The sequence below is a fragment of the Echeneis naucrates genome, chromosome 8 (genome assembly GCF_900963305.1).
Source record: "Echeneis naucrates chromosome 8, fEcheNa1.1, whole genome shotgun sequence".
Lineage (NCBI taxonomy): Eukaryota > Metazoa > Chordata > Actinopteri > Carangiformes > Echeneidae > Echeneis > Echeneis naucrates.
In genome coordinates, this window is record NC_042518.1 from 6,614,753 (window position 1) to 6,640,969 (window position 26,217).

At 40.9% G+C, this 26,217-nt stretch overlaps 5 protein-coding genes across 5 annotated transcripts; 3 read left to right on the top strand and 2 right to left on the bottom strand.

Moving 5' to 3' along the window:
* The first annotated feature begins 338 nt into the window (after positions 1 to 338).
* nup85 (nucleoporin 85) lies at positions 339 to 7,186 on the top strand. The gene is made up of 19 exons (XM_029508033.1): positions 339 to 908; positions 1,475 to 1,565; positions 1,667 to 1,823; positions 1,957 to 2,027; positions 2,131 to 2,174; positions 2,310 to 2,379; positions 2,489 to 2,610; positions 2,816 to 2,950; positions 3,306 to 3,428; positions 3,567 to 3,698; positions 3,800 to 3,906; positions 4,052 to 4,135; positions 4,219 to 4,284; positions 4,536 to 4,687; positions 4,778 to 4,895; positions 5,406 to 5,506; positions 5,672 to 5,823; positions 5,992 to 6,093; positions 6,389 to 7,186. Exons 1-19 carry the CDS (start codon positions 876 to 878, stop codon positions 6,485 to 6,487), a joined length of 1,959 nt encoding a protein of 652 aa, XP_029363893.1. The 5' UTR covers positions 339 to 875; the 3' UTR covers positions 6,488 to 7,186.
* Positions 6,950 to 13,390, bottom strand: gga3b (golgi associated, gamma adaptin ear containing, ARF binding protein 3b). The gene is made up of 17 exons (XM_029508032.1): positions 13,343 to 13,390; positions 12,214 to 12,298; positions 12,051 to 12,126; positions 11,870 to 11,968; positions 11,646 to 11,769; positions 11,446 to 11,549; positions 11,174 to 11,254; positions 10,779 to 10,916; positions 10,477 to 10,558; positions 10,266 to 10,391; positions 9,907 to 10,155; positions 9,662 to 9,744; positions 9,443 to 9,582; positions 9,061 to 9,350; positions 8,742 to 8,911; positions 8,224 to 8,334; positions 6,950 to 8,120 (listed from the first exon to the last, which is right to left on the bottom strand). Exons 1-17 carry the CDS (start codon positions 13,380 to 13,382, stop codon positions 8,010 to 8,012), a joined length of 2,109 nt encoding a protein of 702 aa, XP_029363892.1. The 5' UTR covers positions 13,383 to 13,390; the 3' UTR covers positions 6,950 to 8,009.
* Positions 13,391 to 13,634: 244 nt separating this feature from the next.
* On the top strand, positions 13,635 to 15,524 carry mrps7 (mitochondrial ribosomal protein S7). Its single transcript, XM_029508061.1, has 5 exons — positions 13,635 to 13,678; positions 14,345 to 14,536; positions 14,614 to 14,677; positions 14,776 to 14,943; positions 15,027 to 15,524. The coding sequence occupies exons 1-5, from the start codon at positions 13,635 to 13,637 to the stop codon at positions 15,246 to 15,248; spliced, it is 690 nt and encodes a 229-aa protein (XP_029363921.1). The 3' UTR covers positions 15,249 to 15,524.
* On the bottom strand, positions 15,516 to 21,137 carry mif4gdb (MIF4G domain containing b). Its single transcript, XM_029508062.1, has 6 exons — positions 21,039 to 21,137; positions 20,217 to 20,323; positions 20,030 to 20,139; positions 19,629 to 19,784; positions 17,966 to 18,058; positions 15,516 to 17,262 (listed from the first exon to the last, which is right to left on the bottom strand). Exons 2-6 carry the CDS (start codon positions 20,293 to 20,295, stop codon positions 17,035 to 17,037), a joined length of 666 nt encoding a protein of 221 aa, XP_029363922.1. The 5' UTR covers positions 20,296 to 20,323; positions 21,039 to 21,137; the 3' UTR covers positions 15,516 to 17,034.
* Positions 21,138 to 21,593: 456 nt separating this feature from the next.
* On the top strand, positions 21,594 to 24,905 carry slc25a19 (solute carrier family 25 member 19). Its single transcript, XM_029508990.1, is given in 8 exon segments — positions 21,594 to 21,714; positions 22,228 to 22,388; positions 22,866 to 23,021; positions 23,103 to 23,273; positions 23,607 to 23,787; positions 23,883 to 24,013; positions 24,101 to 24,273; positions 24,275 to 24,905. Coding segments are annotated over 7 exon segments (1,095 nt in total). The 5' UTR covers positions 21,594 to 21,714; positions 22,228 to 22,256; the 3' UTR covers positions 24,426 to 24,905.
* The last annotated feature ends 1,312 nt before the right edge of the window (positions 24,906 to 26,217 follow it).

Genomic DNA, 26,217 nt, shown 5'->3' on the forward strand with positions numbered 1-26,217 from the left:
CCCGTTTAAGTTTTTCGAGCCGAACGTGCGCGGCCACGCGCCACTGCGCGTCCACCGCACTGGGGCCCGAATGGCTGCAGGTTGTCACGTGGTTGAAAGCGCAGGCTGTGCATGGGCGGGAGAACCTCAATGCGCGTGAGAGAGGAACGATCGGTGGCACATGCACGCGCACCCTGATGTTTTGCTTTTTGTTACTAGGTTAAGAGGGGTAGTTATTAAAAACATGCGGCGGATCACATGGATAACTTCTCATTGGCGCCACGCGGTTCCACCATCATCACCATACAGTAGTTTTCACTTTGAGGAAATGCAGTATCTGCACTTTATGTTTTCCCTTTTCTTTCTTTCCCCCTTGCCCTATAAATCCTAGCGGCCATCTTGGTTTTTCTGTCTGATGATCATACACTAAAACTACAGAAAATTACAGATTTATATTAAGAAAGTGTAAATTTCCAAACAACTAATTTTCAAACAAGTTCCAGTGAAAATATTTGCGCATGGTTGCATTTGCTTAAGAGCAAAACTGAAATTCATTACTTTTCCTTTTTGTGTGTGAGTCCGGTTTCCCTGAGCTTTGAGTTGAATGGTTATATGTTTTAATGGATTTATCGATCGTGAATATTTTTATTTGTCATCTTCCCACAAAAAGGTAGGCGAAACCAAAGCACATCGCGGGGTAAACCGGACAGATAGACGAACTGGCAGGAGGAAGGGCAGCCCTTGTGATGACGTCAAAACACACGCGCCGCAGGGACTTTCGGCTGAATGAGTGAGGCGCGTAACCAGCACCGCACTTGTAGTCTATTCTTGGAGAGTTTCGTAGCTGAAAAGGCTATAAAAATCATACTTTGTTGTGTAGGTAACATTGTTCCCTGATGGAGGAGGTTGATGTTGAGCCGGCAATCACTGTGAGTTACCGCTGTAGCCTCGTTTTCTCTCTTTACTGCCCGCTAACTAGCATTGCTAACAGGCTAACTGGATCGCAACAGCCTGTCAACTGATCTGAAGTTGGACAAACACTCATAACGTGTGTCAAAAACATTAGGGATAATCCCAAAAGATACAGATGATACACTTATGTCAGAAGTATAATAGATCCATTGCTACTTACGAAAATAAAATTTTATAAATGTGAAATCAAGAAGTTGGGAATTTTATGTTAGCTACAAAAATGCGTAATGCGTAAGACACCATAAATAATGAGTCGCAATGTATTTCATTATTTCTACATTAAAGGCTCATATGAAAGAAATCTTTCTGTAGTTTCACACGACGTTGCAATCGAGCATGGAGAATACAAGAGAAATCAATGTTAAGCCCAGGCAGCTCTCCGTTTTGACTCCTGACAGACTGGGCTCTTTGCTGTATGCCATCGCTCTTTTTTCTCTATCCCCATATTTCCTGTGTCTCAACTCTGCCCTTCCAAATAAATGTGTAAAATGATGATGACCATGTTTCTTTCCTTCAAATGCAGAATATCCCTGCGGCCAGTGGTGGAAAGCATTTGGGATTTGCGTGGGGTCCTGGTGATATCCTTGTGTATGAGACCCTTTACAAAGCATCAGGTATGTTGTGATGCTGACACAAGCTCTATTTAAATGATTTTATGTTCTTTTTTTGCTGCATATTGCATCTGCTACACCCTCCTTCTGTTCTATGTTTTCAGGTGTCAAAGGGTCAGGTTCCTCCTTTATCCATGAGGTCAGAAAAGATGAGGATATATATTCACCTATTTTACGCAAGCTCTTCAATGAGTCACATCATATCTTTGTTGGCCTTCAGACAATTAGAGAGGACCTTCCCAGCAAGAATAAAAAATCACAGTATGTCTTTTCATCCCATGCATGTCACTCCATTGGTTCCTATTGACGTAAATCCTAGTTATAAAAGGAAGATTAAGCACCTACAAAAATGACTTGTATCAAGACATGTCTCTATCTCTGTTTTGTCTCTCAGATTTGTCAGCATTAGTAAAAACTACAGATCTGTGATACGAGCCTGTATGGAAGAACTTCAGCAAGTTGCAGGTCAGAATTTAAAATGTTAAAATTGAATTGACTGAGTTGTCAAAATTTATATTTTCAGTGCGGAGTCTAAAGGCTAGTCAAATTATCATTGCTTTTTCTTCAGTTTCTACCAAAGATGTAAAAATGGCCGTGCAGTATGGAAATCAGGTATACACTACTATTTTTTTTAGCTGTGTTGCAAAGACATTACACATATTACTTTTTTTTGACTGAAATCAACTTTTTGATTAATTTGTTGATAGTGAGACTGCTAACCTCAGCATCTGATCTGTTTTGTGACAGGTTTCCATTCTTTTGGCCATAGAGCTTATCTGGAATCTGTGTGAAGTGCTGTTCATCGACGCTGCTCCTGGTTAGAGTTTATTCTTAACCCCCTTCTCTCTTTTCGAGTAGAATAGACATTTTTCGACTTGGACATTGTAAAAGAACCCAAACAATTAGATCTGTGTATCTATCCTCAGCGGGTTCGCTGCTGCTCCACCTTCTGGACTGGGTAAGGTTACACAAGGCTGATGTGGATGAGAAGGCCAGAGAGGTGCTACAAAGTGAGAGCCCTGCTGAGCATCCTGACTACTGCGATGTCGTGAGTACAGCACATGTATACTTCAATGTCCTTAAAACCTGCTACCCATACACCTAATCCTACCTGTTAAAGATTACTGTAAAGTGCTGTGATGATTTTGAGTAAGGAGACCTCCAAACAGATGGTCACACTGAAACAGAGGCAGAACTCCGTATGAAATCTCATTTATCGCATGTGTTGTGTCTGTGATGTTCTGTACGCACAGGTGGTGAGTTATGTTCTGCAGGGCAGGTTGGAAGAGGCCAGACAGATGCTCGTGAAGCAGGCCACCCTTCAGCCTGCTGCTAGAAATATGTACAAACTGATGGATACTCTGCTCAGCAAGATGCCTTTCTACAATGTAAGATCATTTTCAATGCTTCATATTATTGTGTAGCTTTTGACTGCAGAGACTTTTTTTTCCTACTCTTGATCCATGGAATTATTTCACCCATGGTTTAAACTGTATTGTAACAGAATTATTCTTCAGTGGAAAAGTGCACTAATAACTTTGAGACTAAGTGGTCAGTGGTGGTTAGAAAATCCTAACTCAAACTATTATCTTGTGGTTTAGAAATGCTTAGTTAACCTTCCTTTAATGTGGAGTGAAATAACAACGAGCTAGAAGTTTGCATGGATAGATATATCACACCCTAATGCCAGAGATACAAATATTGGTCTTAAACCAACCTATTATTATCCCTATTATCCCTCAGCCTGGTGGCACCCAGACGCTAACAGACTTTGATGTGAAGTGGAGACTTTGGCATGAAGAGGTGGACCGCTGCCTACAGGACAACTCTTTTGCCAGTAACCGACACCTGGAGCTAATCTGTAAGGTCAGTGACCCTGTGGTCTCCAATGCCCTCCCTATTGTCCATCGATTCATGTGCATTATATTTGTATTAGATTCTTTGTTTTGTGATTTCAGAGATTCAAACTAACCCAACACCACTGTTTTTGTCATGTAAACTTAGATCCTAGTGGGGGATGAAGACACTTTACTTGAGCATAAGGAATTGCTGAGCACCTGGTACCATTTTCTGGTAACTAGATTGCTCTTCTGTCACCCCACAGTAAAACCCACTGAGTTACATTATTATGCACAGGTAGGTACACTAAAGGCTTCTGCACCACACAACGGTCATACACTCCTCCACTGTATTTCTGTTGTAGACTATATGGTAATGTATGCTTGTGTGTCCTGCAGTCATGCATGACCATGTTTCTGGACTCAAGGAGTGTCCCAGAGCCCCTGGACAACATTTTACTGGCTGCCTTTGAGTTTGATATTCATCAAGTCATCAAGGACTGCAGGTAGGACATCAGGTTCATAAAATAATTCAATTAAGTATTAGCACATTAACATTTGAAGAAAGGAAAACGCATGTTTGCTGCAAGGATTGTATTAACTTTTAATTTTTGTATTAATTAACAATTTATGCGCCATTTGACCTTTCAGCATTGCTCTCAACAACTGGTGGTTTGTGGCCCATCTGACAGATCTCCTGGATCACTGCAAACTCCTGCAGTCTCACAACCTACAGTAAGTATTGTATTAACCTGCATTTGTACTTCAATATCCTTCACATAGCTAATATTTACCTCGTCTTTCTTGTGTGTGTTCAGCTTTGGCTCCAACCTGAGAGAATTTCTCCTGTTAGAATATGCCTCTGGTCTTTTCACTCATCACAGGTATGGTTCTCTAGGCGTCAAAAGGACAATCATATATGGAAATTTCACAAATTCATGAATTCGCTTGCTTTGCTCGCTTTTTAGAAGCTGCAGTTTTAATTATTTTTACAAGTTCTCTTTCTCTGTCCAGTCAGTCATTTATTCACCTCTTCAATTCAGATAGCATCCCCATAGTTGATAGATGGGTCAGCACTATGGATGGATGGATGGCTCTAATATTCTTAAGTTACTGCATGCTTGCTTGTGTTCAGTCTGTGGCAGCTGGCTGTGGACTACTTTGACCACTGCCCAGAATTTGGCCGTGTCTACTTGGAGCTGCAGATCGAGCATGTTCCTTTGGACACAGAGCGCAAAGCACTCAAGGTGCTCAGGATCTGTGAGCAGAGGCAAATGTCAGAACAAGGTAGCACTTTGACCATCTCTTTCATTCTCCATGATGTACAACGCTGAACCAGTGCAGTAGAGACTTAATCCTTTATTTGTCTTTATTCAGTGCGGAGTATCTGCAAGATCATGGCTATGCGGGCTCTGAGGAACAACAGACTGGGCTCTGCTCTGTCATGGAGCATCAGGGCCAAAGATGCTGCCTTTGCCACACTAATTTCAGAGAGGTTAGTTCCCTAACAGCACACCTTCAACAGGTTTCCCTATGCTGGGGCAATTGTGCTGGAACCATGAATAAAATCTTAAAAGAAATTCAACATTTAAAAGGGTCTTCAGCTTTTCCCATCGAAGAAGTTTAGCTCCACTTTGTTTTCATGCAGCCATTCTTTCTAAAATCACTTGTTTCTTACTTCAAACACTTCTAGAAATAATATCGATGTGAATGTTTTTTTTATTTGATTACATTTGAAGACCTTTTTGTCAGATTGGGTCATATTTGCATCATGGTTTACATTCTTGCACAACATTAGAAAAAAGTGGAGCAGACAGTAACATGAAAGGTGAAAATCAAATCGAGCATTGTAGTCTATTTGAAGACCCCCCTTTAAAGCCCCTTTAAAGGCTCTATGATCTGACGAAGCCTCTGTCGTTTGTGTGTGTGTGTGTGTGTGTGTGTGTCTGTCTGTCTGTCTGTCTGTCTGTCTGTCTGTCTGTGTGTGTCTCTCTCTCTCTCTCAGATTCCTACAGGATTACTGTGCCAGAGGAACCTTTTCAGATCTGGACCTGATAGACAACTTAGGTCCTGCAATGCTGCTCAGTGACAGGCTCACCTTCCTTGGTATGAACAAAGAACACACACACGCACTCACAAGGTGAAACGTGCATCAAGCTATAGCACATCTATAATAATATATATTACATCTACATTACAATTTACTCATTAGTGATTAGAAACTACGAACAAAGGCCAGTGTTACAGCCTGAAAACACTTTTCATTCCCAGGGAAGTACAGAGAGTTCCATAAGTTGTATGGAGAAAAGCGCTTCAGGGAGGCAGCTAAGCTGCTCCTCTCACTCATGACAGCCAAGATTGCACCCCGGAGCTTCTGGATGACTCTGCTGACTGACGCTCTGCCACTACTCGAGCAGAAAGAAGTTAGTCCTCACCAAAGATTCAGCAGATTGTGGAAAAATTTGTATCATTGTAATCACAAAATAAATACATCGCAAGCGAGTGCATTTTAAATTACTTGTCAAGATTTCTTTGAGTGGGACATACTTGTCTGTTTTAATAAACGTGTTTTTTTTGTTCCCTGTTTTTAGGCAATCTTCTCAGCAGACCAAACCCACGAGCTGATGTTCTGTTTAGAGGAGCTCACCTCCTCATTGAACACCACAGCTCCCAGCACAGACAGACCCATGCAGGTACGTATGCCTTCAGCCACAATAACGTTCAAAGGATGGTGTATTGTGAGCCTTTTCACTGTTGGCTCAGCATTGGATTCTCTTTGTTGTTTACATTTAAAATATCATGCTGACAAGGTTACTATTACTAATGTTCATTTTACTAATAACACCCATCACACTCGGCTCATAACATACAAGGTCAAAACTTTTTAAGTTGTATGTCTTACGCCGTCACTGTGATACAAACATTTATTGCAATATTAAAGACCTCCATTCTGCTCCATCTTTTATCCAAGTGTGTTTGCCTTTTCAGGAGGAAGACATGGAGCAGACCAAAGTGGAGCTCCTGAGACTTGCTTTGGCCAGGAATCTGGCAATGGCTATAGTCAAAGAGGGAACAATGGAAACATGAATGGAGACTTTAAATGGAAATCTCTTCTTTTGCATTTTTGTATTGTATATAAAATTCAAGTGATCAAAATGTGTCTCTTTGATAATAAAACTTGATGTACATTGTTTTGAAACCTGATTTTACAATAATCATGTTCATAGCTTCATAACAGCTTCTGAATGTCAGACAGCCATTCAAAGAAATATTTATTTTTGTCATGCAGCGAACAAATGGCACATCATACAGTATGTACAGACCTAACACTCTCCAAAAATGACACATCACATTTTCACATAACTTCATACAACAGTAGGTACATTACATACTATGTACATTAAACACACACATCTGTACATCCCATATGATGAAAAGTTCAGGCTACCAGAGAGGGGTCCTAAGAGATGATCAGGTGGGCTGATGTATGAACATTTCCTCATCTACTCCACATCTCATTGCTGCACTCTGCAGAGTCATCTGGCTGGCAACAGTTTTCCTTTACAAGCTATTACATTTAAATTGTTTTTTTTTTTTTTTTCAGTTCACATTTTCTAGGTTCAGTGATGCACTGAAATACTATAGCACAAAGTAATAAATATGACAAATACTCCCAATGCTGAGATTGTTAAATGTATAAACATCTTGAAATACAGAACAAAAATATGGATACCCAGTGCTAAGACGTTGACAATTGGGGTAATAACAGTATCAAATTTACTTAAACAAAAAAAAAAAAAAAAAAAACAACAAACCCCTAACAAATTATTCCAAAGACTTGTATACCTGACGGAGACAAATTTAAACACATGATGTTATCGGATGTCTTTCATTGCCTTTACGACTCTTTATTCAACATTGTGTCAACAAATGTAACTGCGTCTAAAATCACATACAATAAACACATTTAACAGGCCACTGCCCTACTGCAGAAATTAATACGACAGTACTGAATTAATTAACTGATGTGAATTTTCCAAGGTGGCTCCAAAGAATTATTGATACATTTCCAAGTCTCTGGCTTTATTCAAGTATATTTACGCCTGCTGGGTAAGTGTTGAACAAGAGAGAAGAATTTTAAAATAAATAAATAAAAGCCCAACTGTTGTTTTTAGGCCCTGTTAACATAGACAATTAATGTCAGAGCCACAGTGCAACATATCAGTCTGGGGCAGAGCTCTAATGCATTCAATAAATACATTTACTAAAATCCATTAAAATATGAATCTCAAAACCACTGACCTGTTAACGTGATGGCCACCTCTCACACTAGTGCATACTTCACTTTGTTAGCTATTTGCAGAAAAGCACAAGCTCAGTATACATAAAACTTTTTTCCGTCTGTTAACATCTCACTGCTGGGAATAAATATGGCCAGAAAATGAAAACCAACTACCAGGAATGTGAAGCTGAGAGTTATTGTAGCTGAATTTCTGCACTTTCCCCTCCCTTCTCTCTCTGGGCAGGCATGTGAACGCACACACATACACACCCCATCATGAAGGATGAACAGTCTGTCCCTGCTGAATGTTAGTAGGCCTGCACGCTGCTATAGACGACCCCAAGCCTCTGGTGGGGGGAACTGGTCAACTTCTCCCACTTCGTTGCAGACACGGTCTCCTAGTGTGAAAGCCAGTTTGTAGCGCAGACGCACTTTGTCCTACAACAGCAAAGACACATGGCTCTCTAAGCATTTTCAACTTTTCAGGGCCCGACTGTCACTATGATGGACAATTATCTAACAGTGGTTACATATCACAAACCTTTGCTGGATTAGCAAGCAACATGATCTGGGTAATGGAGGCTGGAGGTAGGATGGGATTGAATGGTGCCAGTTCTGTTCCTGATGGAGGTTGAAGCTTCACCTTCATTGACTGGAGAAAAATGAAAGGAAGATCAAATCCTGGATATTTATGCCTCTATTAAAGAATATGCTCACATTTTTAGGTCTGTTTTAGCGTTTCCAGACTGTGGTAAATGATTCACAGCACACCCCAACGTTGTACCTAAGGCCTGACGCCTGAGTGCTGAGAGGCTGCAAGGGCTAAAAATGGTATGAAGAGGAATCAGCCAGTCTTTTGTGACCTATGATGTTACCTTGACAATGCCAAAACATGTAGGCAATGGAATGTGGATTGTACTTGATCGACTCAAGTTGATCTTTGAGCGGCTGATCGACCGTGATGAATTAAACAAACAAGAGAGGAAACTGACACGGTGAACACCAGAGATATAAGGGAACACAGGAGACATGAATGAACAGAGGAGTGAAGGTCTCTACCTTGGGGACAGCAGCTTGGAGTACCACATTGTGAACATGCAGAGGTGCTGTATTGAGCATGGACACCACAATCACAAGCACATCCGGCCTGCTGGGGGGACAGTCAGATGCAAAGTTGAGCAGCACCCGAACACCATCCTTATCATAGGCCGTCACAGGCAGCACTTTACCTGAACACAAACAGGGCACAGTCAATCAGGAACACACAAACTAGATATCCAAAAGGACTGCATCTATATAAGCACGCTTTCACCATTTGGATTCCCGCGAACTAGTCAAGCCAAACATCCCTAGTTCTTGTTTTGCCCCATGTCCTTACTCGGTCTGATAGCCTCCAGAGGAACGTGCACGTTGCTCAGTGAAATGTCTGTGGTTCTAGCAGGACTGCCGTGGAGTGAAGGGTGGCAAGGGGAAAGAGAGCGAAAGAGTGGGCTGCCTGGGGCCGAGCCCAGGCTCTGGACCTTAGCTTGTGACAGGGCAGGTGAGCCAGGCATTGGACCTTGGAGAAGAGAGGCTGAGGAAGGAGAGCCCTGCCCAGGTACAAGAGGTGCTGCTGCTGCAGGGCTTATCCCAAAGCTGCCTCCTCTGGCTGTCATCTGACTGGACAAACTGAAAATCACATTTGACAAGATGAAATGATGACTCAAAATCTAACACCTTTAATTAACTGGTACTTCTCAGTACTGCAAATAACTATCTACCTCTTGTGTTCTGAAAAGCCCAACATGGCCAGGTCTTGCAGGTTCTGGAGACTGTGTATGCCGGTGGCTGGCTCAGCTGGGGCCACTGTCGGACCTGAATAAGCTAGATTGCCAAACATATCAACACTTGATGCTGGAGCCTGAGGAGGAAAGGAGGTGAGTCAATAACTTGTGGTGGATGGTTTGGTTCAAGTTGCACACTGATTCTTGTAAGTGTACCTGCAAGGAAGTCCACTGATTGGAAAAGTCATTCAACTTGGGTTTTGACTGGCTGCTCAGAGAGGTAGGTGGATCATTCAGTCCTGAGAAAAGCATTTGTATCATCACAAAAGAGCACAAAAGATATGCCGGGACATTTTGGAATACAGTTTATCTAATCAGCACTAACTGCTACAGTAAAGCAATAGTATGAATATTCAAATATTCAAGTGCTCATTTTGCTCCAGCACATGAGGATACAGCACCTAGGGACAGTAGCTCATCATCGAGGAGTGAGAGAGAGGCTGAAGCCTTGCTGAGGGGGGGGTGACTGGGGCTGCTCTTTGGACTACCCTGGGAGCCGGCAAGGCGTTTTGGAGGAGGTGGCAATACAGGTATGGGGGAAGCTGTTGGATTGGTGGAGACAGGATATGAGGACTGGATAGGAGGGTAGACTGGCTGAGACGGGCTCGGCGTGTCGAGGCCAGCGAGGTCGATCAGTGTATCTGTGATCTCTAGTGAGGGACAAAGAGAGCAAGATTGGAGTGCAGCCAGTAAATTAATCAGAGAGAAGACGCCTGGGGTGTCTTTAAAAAAGACAAAATAAGTATAAAGTATTTCTCACCGCTCTCACTTTGACCAGCTGTAGATGGAGGCTCTTCACTGTCACCATTGATTGGCTGTCCCTCAACTATCTTCTTATAGGAGTTGATGACTCTGGAGAGGTCATCGCTGGCCTGCAAGATGTCACCTGAGGAGTCAAATGCAGGGGTCCGTAGGTTAACACATGTAAAGACAGGGCTTCTTCGGATAAAGGGAACGCTGAACTGACAAACCTAAACTAGTGTCATTGTCCTCTGTCTCTGTGGCCATTTTGAAAGCAGCTCGCCTCAGCTTGTCGCATCGCTCGTAGAGTTCCTGAGGACAAAGGAGATCCTTTACAGATTGAATGCAGCTGCGACACCAGCTGGAATTTCAAGTAGTTTGTGTACACAGTTGTAATTACTAAACAACATGCTCAGATTCTGATATATTCAGGCAATTATGGGAAATTAACTGTCCACCAATGCTTTTGGTGTTTAGTTTCCCTTCATCTGTGACTAGTTCAGCTATCTAATTATGATTTTAGTCCACACACCTTAATAATCTCCTTGTCTGAGTCTGTGGAGCTGTCCTTATTGTAGTGGGACAACATCTCAGTCAACAGCTTCACATTGATGTCAACTTCCTCCAGTGTGTGCACACGCTTTGTAACTTTCTGCACTCGTGCTTCATCCTGGCAAAGATAACAAGACACAAAGAACTTTATACCTGCGGTTCTTAAAGTGGGGTCTGGGAACCGATAGTAGTCCTTGAGGGGAATAATGTATTTACAACAACTGCTTTGTAATGCATGTAAAACTATTAATTTCACTGAGAATATATATCTTAGTTTATGGCCATGTGTCCATTGGATCCAGTCAAATACATTCAATGCATAATGAATATGATGGCATTCTATTCATCAAGCCACAACATCCTGCCATGTCTCACCTCTTTCACCATGTTTTTGATTAATCTGTTGGCTTCCTGGAGGTCTTCTGGATTTTTACTGCGAAGAAGCTCGGCAAGCAGCTATACACAAACATACACACAACTTTTGGTTTGAATTTGAAATGGCAGAAATTCATCTTCTAAAAATGATCAGTCCATATTTTCGCTTGAACAACTCAAACTCAAACAACTAAAACTAAGAGCAGAAAGAGAAAATTAATTTTTACCACTTAATTTGTGTCTTTGACGATGATTAATTAAACAGTCCTCACCTTTCCCATGTCCTCGTTGTCAAACACTGGATGTTTAGGGCGTGTTGGAGGAGACGGGATCAGAGTCCTGTCCAGTGGTAACTCTGGATCACTTGTCACGAGGCCTGATGAGGAGCGTGACGACTAGATTAACACATTTTCCTAAAGGCAGGTGTTTTGTGTGTTCTGCCTGATGGAAGTTATAATAAAGAGAAACACACCCTGTCTTCTCAGCGTCTGGTAGGCTTCACTGATCTTGGTTTCATTGGGAAAAGCAATTGTCCAGCTATACAGCATCTCTACAATCTTCATCTTCACCTTCTCTGGTGCACTGTCACCCATGTACTGGAAGCAAAAGGAGATGAAAAAGAGCCCGATGAGTAGGACACAAAGTCTAACTTTTTTCCATGAACATTAAGTTTTTACCCATGTGGAGATTTCTCACCTTTGGAGACACAACTTTTATCAGCTCATTCAAAAATCTGTATTTTCCAACTTCATTATGAAACCTCCTCCCACAGTTCTTCATGCATGCTTCCAACACCTATACATCAAATATTTATGTGAATGACTAGTTCAGTAGATGAATAAACAGCTTGTTGAACTTTATGTGCAGCATTTCTTACTGTCAGAGCCTGAAGCGCTTCCCATTCTTGTGGTGAATGGATTTTGTGGACAAGCAAAGTTACTGCAATCTGAGGGCTGCACAAAAAGATTCCAGATGAAAAAACCTGCCTGAGGAAATGAGCTTTTATTCAAAAAACCGTTTGGATAATATTTCATACATACCCTTCGAGTTCTTTGTTGACCTGATCACAGAAGCCAATGATATACTCCCAGTCCTCCTGTCTGTTTGTTGGATGGGTGGCTTTATCTGATGGACAGAGACTTTTACACTAACTAAACTGGTGTGTTTGAAGGCTCCAGTATTACAATGTGCCATTGTCATCTGAAGACATATCGAGGTAAGTGGGACAAGTATTCGTGTCCTTTTTTCTTTTTTTTTTACAACTAAAAATATCAATACATAATGAAAATCATGAATTTTTACAGTCAGATTTTTTTTTATTGTTCATGTTCATTAAAATTCATGTGCAAGTATTTAAAAACTAAATGTTTATATTTGTCATAAAGAAAACGTGTAAAATACTTGCTGCTTCTTGCTTCGCAAACTTTTCTCAACAAATTTTATGGTTTTCATAATCATCACATGAAACTCTCTCTCTCTTTTTACGTTTAGACAAAACAAGTTTGAAGACATGGCTTTGATCTGTGGAAGAATTAAACAATTATTATCTATAAGGCAGGTATTTAATTAATCAAGGAGATGAAAAGCAGATTGACCAATAGTGGAAATAATCATTTGTTTTCCACAGGGATTGTATTGACTTCTTTTCACCTCAAAACTTGCCAAGACATTTGTAAACACACATTACACTCATATAAAAGTCAAGCCCTCTTTTAAAACGCAGTGGAGTTAAATTGCAAGTTGAAAGTGAACGTAAACAAAAGTACTTCGCGGTTGCTCGTCTTTACTTCCCACTGATCAGTGATGCCACCCCACTGTCAGGATGGATCCCTGGGACTTCTCTGATCAACATGACAATGCAGTAATTGTTGCCAGTCTTCCTCTTTTCCTAATAACTGCTGTGGTGTTCATTGTTTTTTGTGAGAGCAGCTCATTGATCACCCGGACCGATCTGTTCCTGGACTGCACACACAGATGTCTGCAGGTCTTCATGCCCCTGCACAGCCCCTAACTGCGTCCCACAGAGCCCCTTATTAAAGCTCTCCACCCAGCCTGACAGCCTCCACCTGCAGCCGGACACGGACCGACCCGCTCCCCCGCCACCCGCGGCGGCTACCTAGCTCATTTCACACGTTATTTAATTCATTAAAATGGGATTAAAACACTCACTGAGCCAGGATTCAAGCGACTCCCCTTCCTGGTACGCCATAGCACTTAAAAACATCGCGTGATGTCACCAGCGTGTGTGCGAGTTCAAAATTTAACCCCGAAATTATTAACAAAATAATGCACTGTAAATAAAAGATGGAAAAAATAAAAGTAGAATATATATTTAGATTAAAATACATAGAATGAAAAACTGTTTCAAGAAAGCTATTCCCCTTTTTTTTTATTATTATTATTTTCAGGCATCTGTAGGAGATACTATGCCGGAGTCCTTCCTGACGCTCACATTGCGAAGATGGCGGCCACCTTGTCAGGATTATTAAAACCGTGGACACCGAGGTAAAGATCCCTTCCATAAAGATAATCAATACGTTTAAGGATAATGAACGACTATGAACTATCTGCTTTGTGTTGTCATGTTACAAACGTTTTATTTTTTGTCATTCATTGCTTTAACACCTTGTGGTTCCAGATAATTTTACAATGTTCACCCAGAAACCTAATATCTACATTGTTGATTTAATGTGAGAAGTGCCGCGCTAATCAGTCTTTTAGACTTAACTCTACTCTTTTGCGGTTCATCAAAATACAAGCTTATTATTTCCTCGATTAATGTTTATTAGTTTGTTAGCCCAATGCCACTTCCTCACATCTTTTTATCTTGTCGAAATTTCGTCTCATAAATATTCCTTTTTGTAATATGAACAGCAGAGACTTTCTCATTTTCACATTTAATGTGCAATATTACACGACTAAACTAATTGGATGATTATCAAAGTAGTCGTCACAAGTTTTCTGCCAATGGCGTACTCGTTGCAGCTCTTTACTGTTCATTGAAAGCGCTATAAAATGTCGCAAAACAGTACAAAATGACTTTCACATGCCTCTAGAGACCAAGGGGTCATTACATTTGAGCCAAAGCTGTGGTTGATTTTTATTATTATTATTATTTTTTTTTGCCAACTGCATATTCTTGAAACTTATTTTTTTGTCCCTCGTCTGCAGAGTGTTCCTGGTAAGATGGAGCAGGTATAACCCGTACTATTTGGAACCAGAGGTGAAGAAGGAGGTCTACAGAAGACCAGAAGCAGAGCTGACCGCTGAGGAGAAAGAGCAGCAGCAGCTCAAAGTGCTGAGGCCCATCAAAGCAGCAACCAGTGGAGTCACCAGCTCTGTCTTCAATGACCCAGTCCTCAGGTAAAACAGCTCTCAGGCCCCAGGGCATCAGTCATGGAACCTAGTCCGAGCTGATTATTCATGTCATTGTTTTTTAGTAAATTCATCAACATGATGATGAAAGATGGAAACAAGATCCTGGCCAGAGACATCCTGACACAAGTAAAAACAAACCTTGACATTATCCACTCTTAAATGTGGCTAACGGTTTGATACCAGTTTCATAGTATACTACACTAATTACTGCTCTCTTTTTTCAGACTCTGGAAAATATAAAGAGGAAACAGGTGGAGAAATACCACAAAGCTCCTGAGGGGAAAAAGGATGAGATTGAGTGCAACCCCTACGCCATCTTTCACCAGGCTCTGGAGAACTGTAAACCTGTGGTCGGGCTGGCCAGCATACAGAAAGGTGGAAAGTACTATCAGGTCAGTGACATGTCACTTAAGATGTTTTGCACAAACATATGACAACAAAAAGTAACAGAAGTCTAACTCTAATCTGCTTCCAGGTACCCATCCCTCTCAGTGAAAACCGACGCCGCTTCCTTGCCATGAAGTGGTTGATCATGGAGTGTAGGAACAACAAACACAGGCGCACGCATATGTATGAAAAACTCTCCCAGGAGCTATTGGCAGCCTCCATCAGGGAGGGCAACGTTATAAAGAAAAAGCATGAATTGCACAAGATGGCTGAATCCAACAGAGCGTATGCCCACTACCGTTGGTGGTAGAAAGAAACTTTTCTGGACTGAATTATTTTCAATTCAAACGACCTCAGTTAGACTGACTGGACAGATGCTGTGCTGGTCGTGGACAATTCACTGACATATTGTGACCCTCAAAGTGAAAATGTAAATAGTAAACAACATGAATGTCCACTGGTGGATGGACTATGCTGTAAAAAGTGCTGTTGCATTGAAATGTGTGCAAACTGACTTAATGCCACTTTTTATCATGTACAATTTAAATGTAAATTGAAACAGAATAAACACACTGAATCAATGAAAAACTTCCAGAGATTTATTAGAACAAATACAGTTGCATTAAATGTACAACACAACCATAAAAAATGGAATTGCGTGAAATGTAGCAACACTGTAAGAAAACAAAAATGCATACTGCAGTCAACACCTGAACTCTTCTGGTCTGAGCGTGGCGAAAAATGCCAAAATCTGAGTTTTCAAATCCAATTAGAGGAATTTTGAAGGAAATAGAAAATTTCAGACATTCTGACAGCTTTCCATGGTTAATGTTAATTAGTTGGTTCTTTCTAGCAATTCACCGCATTTGGCCGATTTGTCTTCTGCAGTGAATACAAGTTTTATATTAAGCCTTTCTTACTTACATTGTACAACTACAGGTCTTCAAAATCATGTAATTTCAAAGAGATAATATTTTAATCTCATGTTGTCCTATGCTTGTAGCTGTCCAATTGCAAGGCACAGCTTTGGTTATAAAACTTTACAGCTCTAAATGAAATAAACAAACAAAGGTAACAGCAAGCTCCAACGTGAAACTTAAGCTACATTGTGTTTGGAGTGCTGGTGGAACTTCAATTTCAATGCTAAATACTTGTTTGTATAATCCTCAAATGAAAGTGTATATGTGAATGGAGGCTAAAAACAAATCTTTTTGCACTTTGACTTCAAATTAAGACCTTAAGCTCTGTAAAGTCAGCTGTATCAAAAGATCCTGTGCGTGTTACATTGGCACGATTGTTGAACAAATCAAACTCATGAATTCAGAAATCAATTCACTAACTGACCGGTTGTAGAAAAATTTCCTATATTAAATGTAACTAAACTTTTGGTCTTTTATTTAGAAGTTCAAATGTGACAAAAAAAGGAAGTAAAAAAAAATCCCTGAAATATTTTATCTGAGCTTCACTTCAAATGGCAAAGAAACAATCCTGTGGGAATCCCACAGAAAAAAATTAGGCAGAAATTTCCTCTGAACTGCAACTCAACACTCTTGTAAAACTCAATTCTACAATCTTGAACTAAATATTTATCCTCAATGAACTAAAAAATTGGTCACATAACAATTAAAGGTAAAGCAAAGACAAAATCAGCTTGTATCTGGCTGGAATGTCTTTTCCAACACCTTTAAATTAAAAAATAAGTTACATTTTTTTTCTCAAAACCGGAATGCTGAAAATACAGATAAAAAGATTTACAGCTTCTCCAACTGTAATAAAACATTGAAACAAATTTCTTAAAACAAAGAGGTCCTCAATGTAGCTAAACCTTGTAAAGTGAACTCAGGTCCTTCTGAACTATTGCACGTTCCACATCCACGGCACATCGCAGTAATATCATCAAATGCAGGGATTAATCCAGCAAAAATCAAACTTTATGAACCACCATCTTCAGAAACCCTTCAGATGACCTAGAAGACATCGCTGTCTATCTTGAAGCTGCTGGTTTTCGACTCACTGGTGACGAAGTAGGTGTCCAAGGTGCTTGAAAGTTTCCTATTGCAGGTACCAAACAGTTTTTGCACCCATGTCGTTGCACCCTAGTCTGCTATTTCGCTGTAGTAGTACTTGTGGGCGGTGCTGCTGAGCATCCAACCTCCGGCCCTGAACTCCAGGATCTCCAGCAGCAGCAGGCGGGCCATGGAGCTAAGGCCCTCCTGGAGCAGGAAGCTGTCCCGCAGCAGGAAGAACAACTCGTCCATCCGCTGGCTGTTCACCTTCTCCAGCTGTTCTCCAATGCGATGCAACTGCAGCACCAGGCAGTCCACCTGGAGGGAGGACACATTCCGGTTTGAAATTGGATGATTTTTTTTAAAAGAAAGTAAGTAACAAAAAATGCATTTACAAAATGTATTCCTGCTAAGGTCCTTACTAACATTTATAGCATAAACACCATCATGAACAGAGACTACATTCTTTCGTTGTAAAAGAATGAACAAGGTTTCAGGTTATTCTTCTACATGCTCAAGCATCAATCAGTGATTGGAAAGCAGATAGGAAAACCAATCAGATTCCATCTGTTTACTGCTTCAATGGTCTGACTGTGATGGAAAGGGAAAAAATATCAGTAAATTCTGGGATATCAGACATTTTCAAAAGGGCATAATTGATTTGATCACAAACACCATAAAAACACTTATTACTTAATCTTTTTTTTTTTTTTGGGAGGTTTATAATTGGACATGTTATTATCAACTTTGTGTTTTAAAGAGAAATCAAATTTGCTTGCTTAAGAAACACATGGCACTTTGTTAGACCTCAATAACTTTTAATGCATTTAGTATTGAAACGAAAAGATTTTTGTTTGTTTGCAGCAATGCTCCACTGGAAACCTCTCAGATGGGTTGGATTTTTGCTTAATGCATGGTACAACATACTATATACAAGACATGATTTTATTAGAATTTATATCTAAAAAAAAAAAAAAAAAAAAGATAACAGAAGGAGAAGTAACCTCGCACACATGCTCACCTCTTCCTCATTCATTAGCGCATCCGCCTGGGCCAACCTTATCAGACAGTCATATACAGGATGGACCAGGGCCACCATTGGCATGTTGTTCACCTAAATATCAAGACACAGAGCGTTAAAAATGTTGAAATGATTGAAGCAGCTACATTAGACCCTTATCTATAATTTATTACTCACACAAGTAAAGAATGAGCATTGGTTGTCAAAAAAAAAAACAAACTGACCTAGGTAAACTGAACCAGTTCTAAACAACGCCCATTATAAAGGATGAAACTTGAGTGGGACTCCTGTTGATGACATAACTCTTGGCTTAAAGTAAGAAAAAAATCTTGAGCCTGATTTTTTTTGGGGGGAGGTGCAATAGTAACTTCATAAACTTACTTTCCATCATCTCCAACAGTGACTTTAATGGAAAAAAAACCCCCAAAAAAAACAAAAACAACAACAAAAAAAAACACCAGCTTGGATGCTCGGAACCGAGAACTCTGTATAACAATGCGGAAATGTCCAACTTGTGTTCAAGTGTGTTCACAAACAGGTCAACTCGGTGGAGAAAAAAAAAAATAAGTTTGGCATATTGCCATCGTTTGCTGGATGCTAAAACATGTGCAGACTAGACCAGAGAATATGGACCAAGAAAAACAGAACAAAAAAAAGAATGTGGGGGGGGCGTTTAAGACGTTATTTCCGCACTTTCCGACAAAGATTGGCCACAACTTTAGAAGAAGTACTCCATCACTTCAGACACAACAACACACAGGGACCAGGACATTACTCATTGTTAATGTTTATTTAGTGTGTGTGCAGAAAGACAGACCTGTATTCAGCTGTGAGTGATGAGGAGTTGGACCATGTTGTAAGTGATGTCCACAGAAGACATCCACTGGCTACAAGCTAATGCACGCTCATCTGAATGCAAGAGGTGTGCGTGTTCCAGGTAATAATATGGCCACGATGTATAATGTAGAATGACCGGATTGTTATGGAGAAATAATCCAGGTAGGATGAGTATTATACATCATGGCCACATTATTACCTGGGACACGCACAGAGGTGTGTGTGTTACAAAAATAATTACAATTAAAAACAATGAACGAGTAATGTTAGACTAGCGCAAAAGTAGGTAGTAAGGAGAGCATCAATAGAAATGTAGTGGAGTAAAAAGTACAATATTTGTCCTTCAAATGTAGTGAAGTGAAAGTAAAAGTATCCCCCAAAATAATACTCAAGTAAAGTACAGATACTCAAAAACTGTACTTAAGTACAGTACTCAAGTACATTTACTTTGTTAATGTCCACCCATTAGCTGATGTTAGTTTGGTTGGGAGGGAAAGCTTGCGTTACTCTCATTCTGTTAATAGGTGAACTCAATTGACTGCTCGAACCTGACAATATCACGCATCAACAGGTTTGTTTTTTTTTTTTATTTTGATCTTTCGTATTTCAAGCCCTGCATACTAACTGTTTTCTTTACAAGCATGGTTTCAAAGATGAAGCAATGATGAACATTGGAAATCACGAAGCTGACCCCGAATACACACACAAATCACTTCACAGACATATTGATCCCAGGGTAACTTCACAGCTCTCCCCTGCATGGGAATGACAACATCTCTAAAATATCTTCACAGAAAACAACAGCAAAGCTCTCGCAGGCTCTTACTTTGAGGTAGTCAAAGATGTTACAGATGAATGTGACATAGCACACCCATTCTTGCAGGGAGCGACCCCTTGTCTCCTCACGGCCCTTAAACTCCTGCTGGAGTCGGTTCAGTAAGTTTCTCCTGAACACGTTTCCGTTGCTCTGCTTGGCCTCAGCCTGCACGGTTTGGTAGAGAAAGACATAGTGGTTCAGGTAAGATGGCTTAAAAGCCTTTCCTTTTGCATAACAAGCTTAAGAATATGGATCACCAGGCCTAATTAGAAGTTACTCCTGTTCTAGTTTCTTACTTCCTCCACCCTCTACAGCACACTTTGTCCAAATATATATCAACAAACTAACTTGGACAATAGTTACTTTTAAACAGTGTTGGAAAACCAGCACTTCAAACTGAAAGCACAGACCTGAACAATGGTGTAGCAGATCCGTCCCGCCTCTTTGCTAAACACCTGGTCCTTCAAAGACTGATCCACAATGACGTTGGAAACCTTCTCCAGATTTACCGAGCCTGGATCTATAAGGAACAAAACTTGAGTTACACACATGACAATACTGTTGGAGATGTTCTTCCTCCACACATGAGATGCTGACCTTTCAAGGCTGTTTTAAGCAAAACCTGGGTGTCCAGGTCAAATGACTGGATCCTGTAGTCTTCAGTGGAGCTTTCCATTATAGTGGCACAAATTCCAACCTGAGAGCTGTCAACAAGAGAAGATGTGATGACATTTTTGCATTATGTAAACAATGAAACATTTAAGAGGTGTTTGCCAGGTGTGCTTTGGCAGTCACAGACAGGTGTTTGTTTTGAGTCTGGACATTGAATGCATCACAGACAGAGACCAGAGGGAAATTTGAGGGACAACAATAACCACAAAATCCTGTACTGTCATCAGACTGGCTCCCCGCAGCTCATTCACTGAGGGACGGGAGGGATTACACGGGCCAACTGAGGCCATCGAAAAGGTTACAATACCCCAAACCAAAGGCTGCAGCTGGTCCTCATGTATAACACAGAGCAAAGCGTTGTTCGTCACAAGCAACACATTCATAACAACACTTTCTCAATACAGCCAGCTAACTAAGGCTAACTCCAGGTAGCGTTACCGTTAGCTAAACATCAACACGGGTGTCGTTATGTTGTCTTATCGTCGGGTTAACGAGGGAATGGGTGGGAAACGTTGGCACGGGTAAGTGTGTGTTGTTTTCAACACAACAGTAAATCTTAAACCTTTAACTAAAAGTGAATTAAACGAACTGTGAGCTTCCCGAAAAACGACCGAGTTAGCGCCAAGTTTTAACCCAAAGCAGTTCATTTTACAGCCGAGTACAACAAAAGCAATAAAAATAAAGGAACAAACGGGAAGCAAGAAGAAAGGCCGTCAAGAATTTCGATAATAATGCGGAAAATGTTACCTATTTAACGCCAAATCTCCACATTTGAGCTTTCTGTCGGATGGACGCAGACTTTACTCGACGTTGCCTTTCAAAGACGAAGTGTGAGGCCAAGATGGCTATCTACCGCCCACCGCCATTAGCAACACTTCCACGAAAAAAAGCAAGCATCCAAAATCTCATTCATTTAGACTTCTAAAAGTTGTATCTGTGAAGCTGTTCTTAATGATGTAATCGTGAAGTACAATGTAAACAACCCATAGACAAAATATTTTTTTTGAAAACTTATTTTTTAATTTCTTCATCGACGAAACGCATTCATTCACAATTTGCTGCTTTGTTTTTCTTCACTCCTGTAATACACCGTGCATTTTGTCTGCACATCCCTGACTTTCAACTGTCATTGGGCTTCACTGCTTAAAATGTGACAGCCGTGTGTGTGTGTGTGTGTGTGTGTGTGTGTGTGTGTGTGTGTGTGTGAAGCGATTATAAAACAGACTGTCTGTGGTGATGCAGATTACTATCACTTAGAGAAATTTGTTCTTTGACGGCGGTATTTTCACTGTAAACCCGGAAGTATTATCGGCGCAACATGGCGCGCGACAGAAGTGCGAGTTTGTCCTGATAACTTTGGGTTTTGTTCGTCTGGGTCCAGCCACGTTGTGTTGTTGTATTTATGACGCACTTCTACAACACGGTGAGTGTTTGTCAGTGTGGGTCTGTGTGAGAGTACACAGTCATCCGCTGTTTCACCTCTCTGTCAGAATAACCCCTGCATCCTGTAGCAGCTCCTTAAGGACATTACAACATGTCATTTTGTGGTCCAGACAGTTAGATTAACATCTGGATATTTCTTCTGGTGTTATCGGGTCAGTATCTGTAACCTTCATAAAGGAAGATGTGCCAGTTCATGCATTAGATAACTGTTAAATTATATATATATATGATCATTTAATACTCTGGAAGGGATCAATGTGCATCATATGTACAATTTCTGAGATCTAAATGCAGGACTTTAATTTATCGACTACTGTTGCACTGCTCTTATTCCTCTTTTTCATTAAAACATGTCTCAAATTACTGGAGTAATTAAAACGTGAAAACTGATCCACCATTTCAGTCTTAATCTGTATGCCTGACTATGTCAGTGTTTTCCCATTAAATAAAAGCTTCAGTTAGCATTACAAAGTGATGAATTGTCTGTCTACAGTGTTAACAGGACTTTGACGCTCGGGAGACATGGTGGGCTATGATCCTGGGGCTCAAGGAGCAACACTGTCCCCAAAGGAGGCGGCTATAGCTGGCTCAGCTGCTGGGATGGTCACACGAGCCCTCATCAGCCCCTTTGACGTCCTTAAAATCAGATTTCAGGTAACAGCATGGCTGTACACTTTATCTGTGCAGTAGTTAGAGCTCACCTCTGCAGGACAGTGCTAAGTGGGGGTTTTAAGTCGACTTTGAACGAAACCAAGAGTAGTGCAGTGCATCATCATCTGTGACCAGATGCAATAATTAGAATTAATATTTAGTTTAAACTCAATAGACTACAGTGGATGATAATGATGATTGCTACATAGCAGTTATGTTCTAGACTGTTAAAAATGTACATGGAAAATGCAGGTTTTGGCAATATTGAAAAGTTTCATGATGATATATGAAAAGCACACATAGCTTATATTGTATATTTAAAGCATATCTATCATCAGTAGTTGATTGTTTTACGATCCACAAAAATAGCAACAGTCTACTTTAATAAATGTTTTCTTTGATGGTGAAGTCATTGGCAACACCACTGTGGACAGGTTAAATGTTGTGACAACTCTGTATGCTATTTCTCTTCTCCAACAGCTTCAGATTGAGCATGTATCTTCAAAGAGGTCAGAGGGAAAGTACTGGGGGCTATTTCAGGCAGTTCGTTGCATCTATGTGGAGGAGGGGGTCCCTGCTTTCTGGAAGGGCCACATCCCGGCACAGCTCCTCTCCATTGGCTTCGGGGCTGTCCAGGTAGAGCTGGCAAACTGTCCTGTTAACACAATCACCACTATTAAAACAGGAATTACTTACTTGTTCTTGTGTGCTTTGCAGTTTGCCAGTTTTCATTTTCTGACAGAGTTGGTCCATACTTCGACGCAGTATGACAGCCAGACTGCAGGAGTTCACTTTGTATGTGGCGGCTTGGCTGCCTGCTCTGCTACAGTGGCGTGTCAGCCATTGGACACGCTGCGCACACGCTTCGCAGCACAAGGAGAACCTAAGGTACAATGTGCCACAGTTGATATAGTGCAGCTGTCAGTGTTATCTGTGTTGTCCATGAAAAGCTTAACTTACAACTTACGATTAGATTTAATGCTTATCAATTTTCTTCTTAATGCGTATTAAAAAGCATTTAATTCATTTACAAAAAACACACAGGAGTGCCCAGAAGGCTGTCTCTGAATAAACTTTAATGAAGAAATCCATCAGTTTAATGTTATTACATGTGTCTGGAGAACATCAGTTGAATTAATTATTATCATGTACTGCTGGTTTTAATGGGAAAATATAGTACTGCCCATTATATAATGGGTTGTGCTCCATTTGTGTTCTCAGGTGTACAGGAACCTGCGACATGGTATATCTACCATGTACAGCTCAGAGGGTGTACTGACTTTTTACCGCGGCCTTTCTCCAACACTAATGGCCGTTTTTCCTTACGCTGGGTTGCAGTTCTTCTTCTACAATGTCTTCAAAAACTTGTTAGCTCCTCCGCCCAAAACTGGCAACGCAGGAGGTCAGTAAGGCCAAGGCCTCTAGTCCTGCACATCAGAGCGCATATGCAGTCTTCACAGCTTGAGGTTCTCTGACTTTCTGGATCTTCTCTCATAGGAAACCTGAAGAGTCTGGTTTGTGGCAGTGGAGCGGGTATAATCAGCAAAACAATCACATATCCCTTTGACCTCTTCAAGAAGAGACTGCAGGTGGGGGGCTTTGAGACAGCCAGAGTTCACTTTGGACAGGTAAGCTCTCCCACTGTGTCTTTCACTTTTTTTAGTGTATATTCTCAGTCTGATGTCTAATCTTTATCTCCTCTGTCTGATGTGGAGGTGCGGAGTTACAGCGGCCTGGGCGACTGCATGCTTCGGATAGCCAAAGAGGAGGGTGTCCCAGGTTTCTTTAAAGGCCTCTCGCCGAGCCTCGTGAAGGCAGCACTGTCAACAGGCTTCACTTTTTTTTGGTATGAATTTTTCCTCAATGCCATGTGTAACCTCAAGGAGACTCAGACAATCAAAGACCTCACCAAAGACCTGTAGAAAGGGTAAAAAAAAAAAAAAAAAAAAGGAACAATGGCATGATAACGCACACCAGAAACACACAGATGCCTTGTTCTTTGCACTTAAATCGATCAGCTGGGTCTATCTCTGGTGGTGACTTTATTATGTTTACATATAAATGTAGGAAAACACCATTTTATTATACTTACCCTGTGTTCTTACCCTGCTGTTGTATAAACATTTAATTCATTTTAAATGTATTTATGATTATTTTGTGTGTTTTTACGTTGTAACTATACTTATTGTCAGAAAATATAGTTAATGTTATATTAACATTTTTTTTTATTTGCACATTTGAAGCTTTTGCCACTATTGACTCACAATTTCTTGACATTCAGTCATTAAATTGGGAAGTGAGACTCAAGCAAAGAACTCTTTGTCGTTGCGTGGTGGTAATGTGCAAAGACTTAATATTTGCTATATTCTGTATTGTGGAGAACTCAAGCACTCTCATGAGGAAAGGCCAAATGCACTGCTACATAAATAAGAGCTTGTGCTCATGTGTCTGTGTCCAGAATTGTGTCTGTCAGGTCATTATTTTTAAAAGAAACGTTTTCAAATAAAAACTTTTACTGTCTGTTTGTGCTCCCTCAAGTATAATTCTGATCATGTTTTGTCTTTTCGATCATAGAGTAATGATGTGACTCAGGGAGGGGTGGGGGGGTCCAGTCTCTGGGTAAATCCATCCATTTACTGCTTTCAGTGGTACTGCTGTAGCCTCAATAATTTTCAGTCACCAATTAACCTAGAGATGTTCTCATGCACCGTCAGGAATCGAAGCCATGCTCTTCTTATTGTGGGGCAACATCGCTAACCACCACAGCAGAAAACTGGTATATCAGCAACCTCCATCTGTATTTCTCATTTACATCCCAGTTCATATACAAGGTGCAACATTATATTACTTAGATATTATAAATATGATAGATACATTTATCCTGAGGGAAATTTACTGACATTCACACAATAAGACATGCAGAGACACGCTGCCTCACCTTTACACTAGCAATATGCTTCACTTCCAACATGGCAGACAAACAGCTCGTTTTTGTAGACATTAGTTGATGAAAGCTTTACAAACACAAAATAGGCTCAGCAATGGGGAACTATATTGAAATGTGGCACATCCACACAACTCCACTTTAGGGGATCAGGAAAGAATCAGAAAACGGGAGTTTGAATTTCTGCTTTTTTGCTTCCCATCCAGCAGGAGTCAGTCACAAAACTTATATTACATGGACACAGTAAACACAGTCTCAAACTCCGGGGGGTCTGGGGGTCCAGTCCGTGGAGGTGAAGGGGTCTGGAATTGACCTCTCAGGGCCACCGTATCCCGCCCTCATTTGAAAACGACCAATTGGAGTAGACGGTGCGCTGATTGGTCGGTTTCAGATAGGGATAAATACAGGGTCCCGTCAACGTCTTGCTTTTCTCCTGCAGCTGTAAACAAACTTCCAGCTTTTGCAATGTCGCGTCCCGGTGGAGCTGATCCACCCTTCTAAGACGAACTGGAGCAGAAACCAAGCGAGAGCACCTCCGAATGTGGAGAGAAATGCTGAGAAAGTCCCGTCTTCACCGGAATATACATGACAGCATTTCCAACTTCACCAACTTTCACTTGGACTGAAGGATGCAAACTGTCCAGCGCTGGATGTCAAAGGTAGGCAGTCACTGGTGTGTTGGAGTCCTGAGTTAATTGTACTTCTGTGCTCATTGTCGGAGACTAACAGAGTCGGAGTCACAGTTAGGCAATTACTTTACATACCAAAAACCTTTTTTATTTATTTATTTATTTAACTATCCTTGCAAGGACTGATTAGCCCTCCAGTCACGATTTCCACTCTCTTAGAATAAATGATATTAAAGAAGACACCAAACGCCATTGGGAG

Bases quoted from the DNA above. Each gene is read 5' to 3' on its own strand.
- mif4gdb (XM_029508062.1), bottom strand. From the start codon at position 20,295: ATGGAAAGCTCCACTGAAGACTACAGGATCCAGTCATTTGACCTGGAC. The intron at 20,140-20,216 runs GTCAGCATCTCA...TGTTCCTTATAG, and splicing joins GCTTAAAACAGCCTTGAAAG to ATCCAGGCTCGGTAAATCTG. The intron at 18,059-19,628 runs GTAAGAGCCTGC...CTTGATATTTAG, and splicing joins ACATCTTTGACTACCTCAAA to GTGAACAACATGCCAATGGT.
- mrps7 (XM_029508061.1), top strand. From the start codon at position 13,635: ATGGCGGCCACCTTGTCAGGATTATTAAAACCGTGGACACCGAG. The intron at 14,678-14,775 runs GTAAAAACAAAC...CTCTTTTTTCAG, and splicing joins CCAGAGACATCCTGACACAA to ACTCTGGAAAATATAAAGAG. The intron at 14,944-15,026 runs GTCAGTGACATG...ATCTGCTTCCAG, and splicing joins AAGGTGGAAAGTACTATCAG to GTACCCATCCCTCTCAGTGA.
- nup85 (XM_029508033.1), top strand. From the start codon at position 876: ATGGAGGAGGTTGATGTTGAGCCGGCAATCACT. The intron at 909-1,474 runs GTGAGTTACCGC...CTTCAAATGCAG, and splicing joins ATGTTGAGCCGGCAATCACT to AATATCCCTGCGGCCAGTGG. The intron at 3,429-3,566 runs GTCAGTGACCCT...ATGTAAACTTAG, and splicing joins ACCTGGAGCTAATCTGTAAG to ATCCTAGTGGGGGATGAAGA.
- gga3b (XM_029508032.1), bottom strand. From the start codon at position 13,382: ATGGCGTACCAGGAAGGGGAGTCGCTTGAATCCTGGCTCA. The intron at 12,127-12,213 runs GTATGTATGAAA...CTTTTTGTGCAG, and splicing joins GTCAACAAAGAACTCGAAGG to CCCTCAGATTGCAGTAACTT. The intron at 8,912-9,060 runs GTAAGGACATGG...GTTTGTGTTCAG, and splicing joins TCTGGAGGCTATCAGACCGA to GTAAAGTGCTGCCTGTGACG.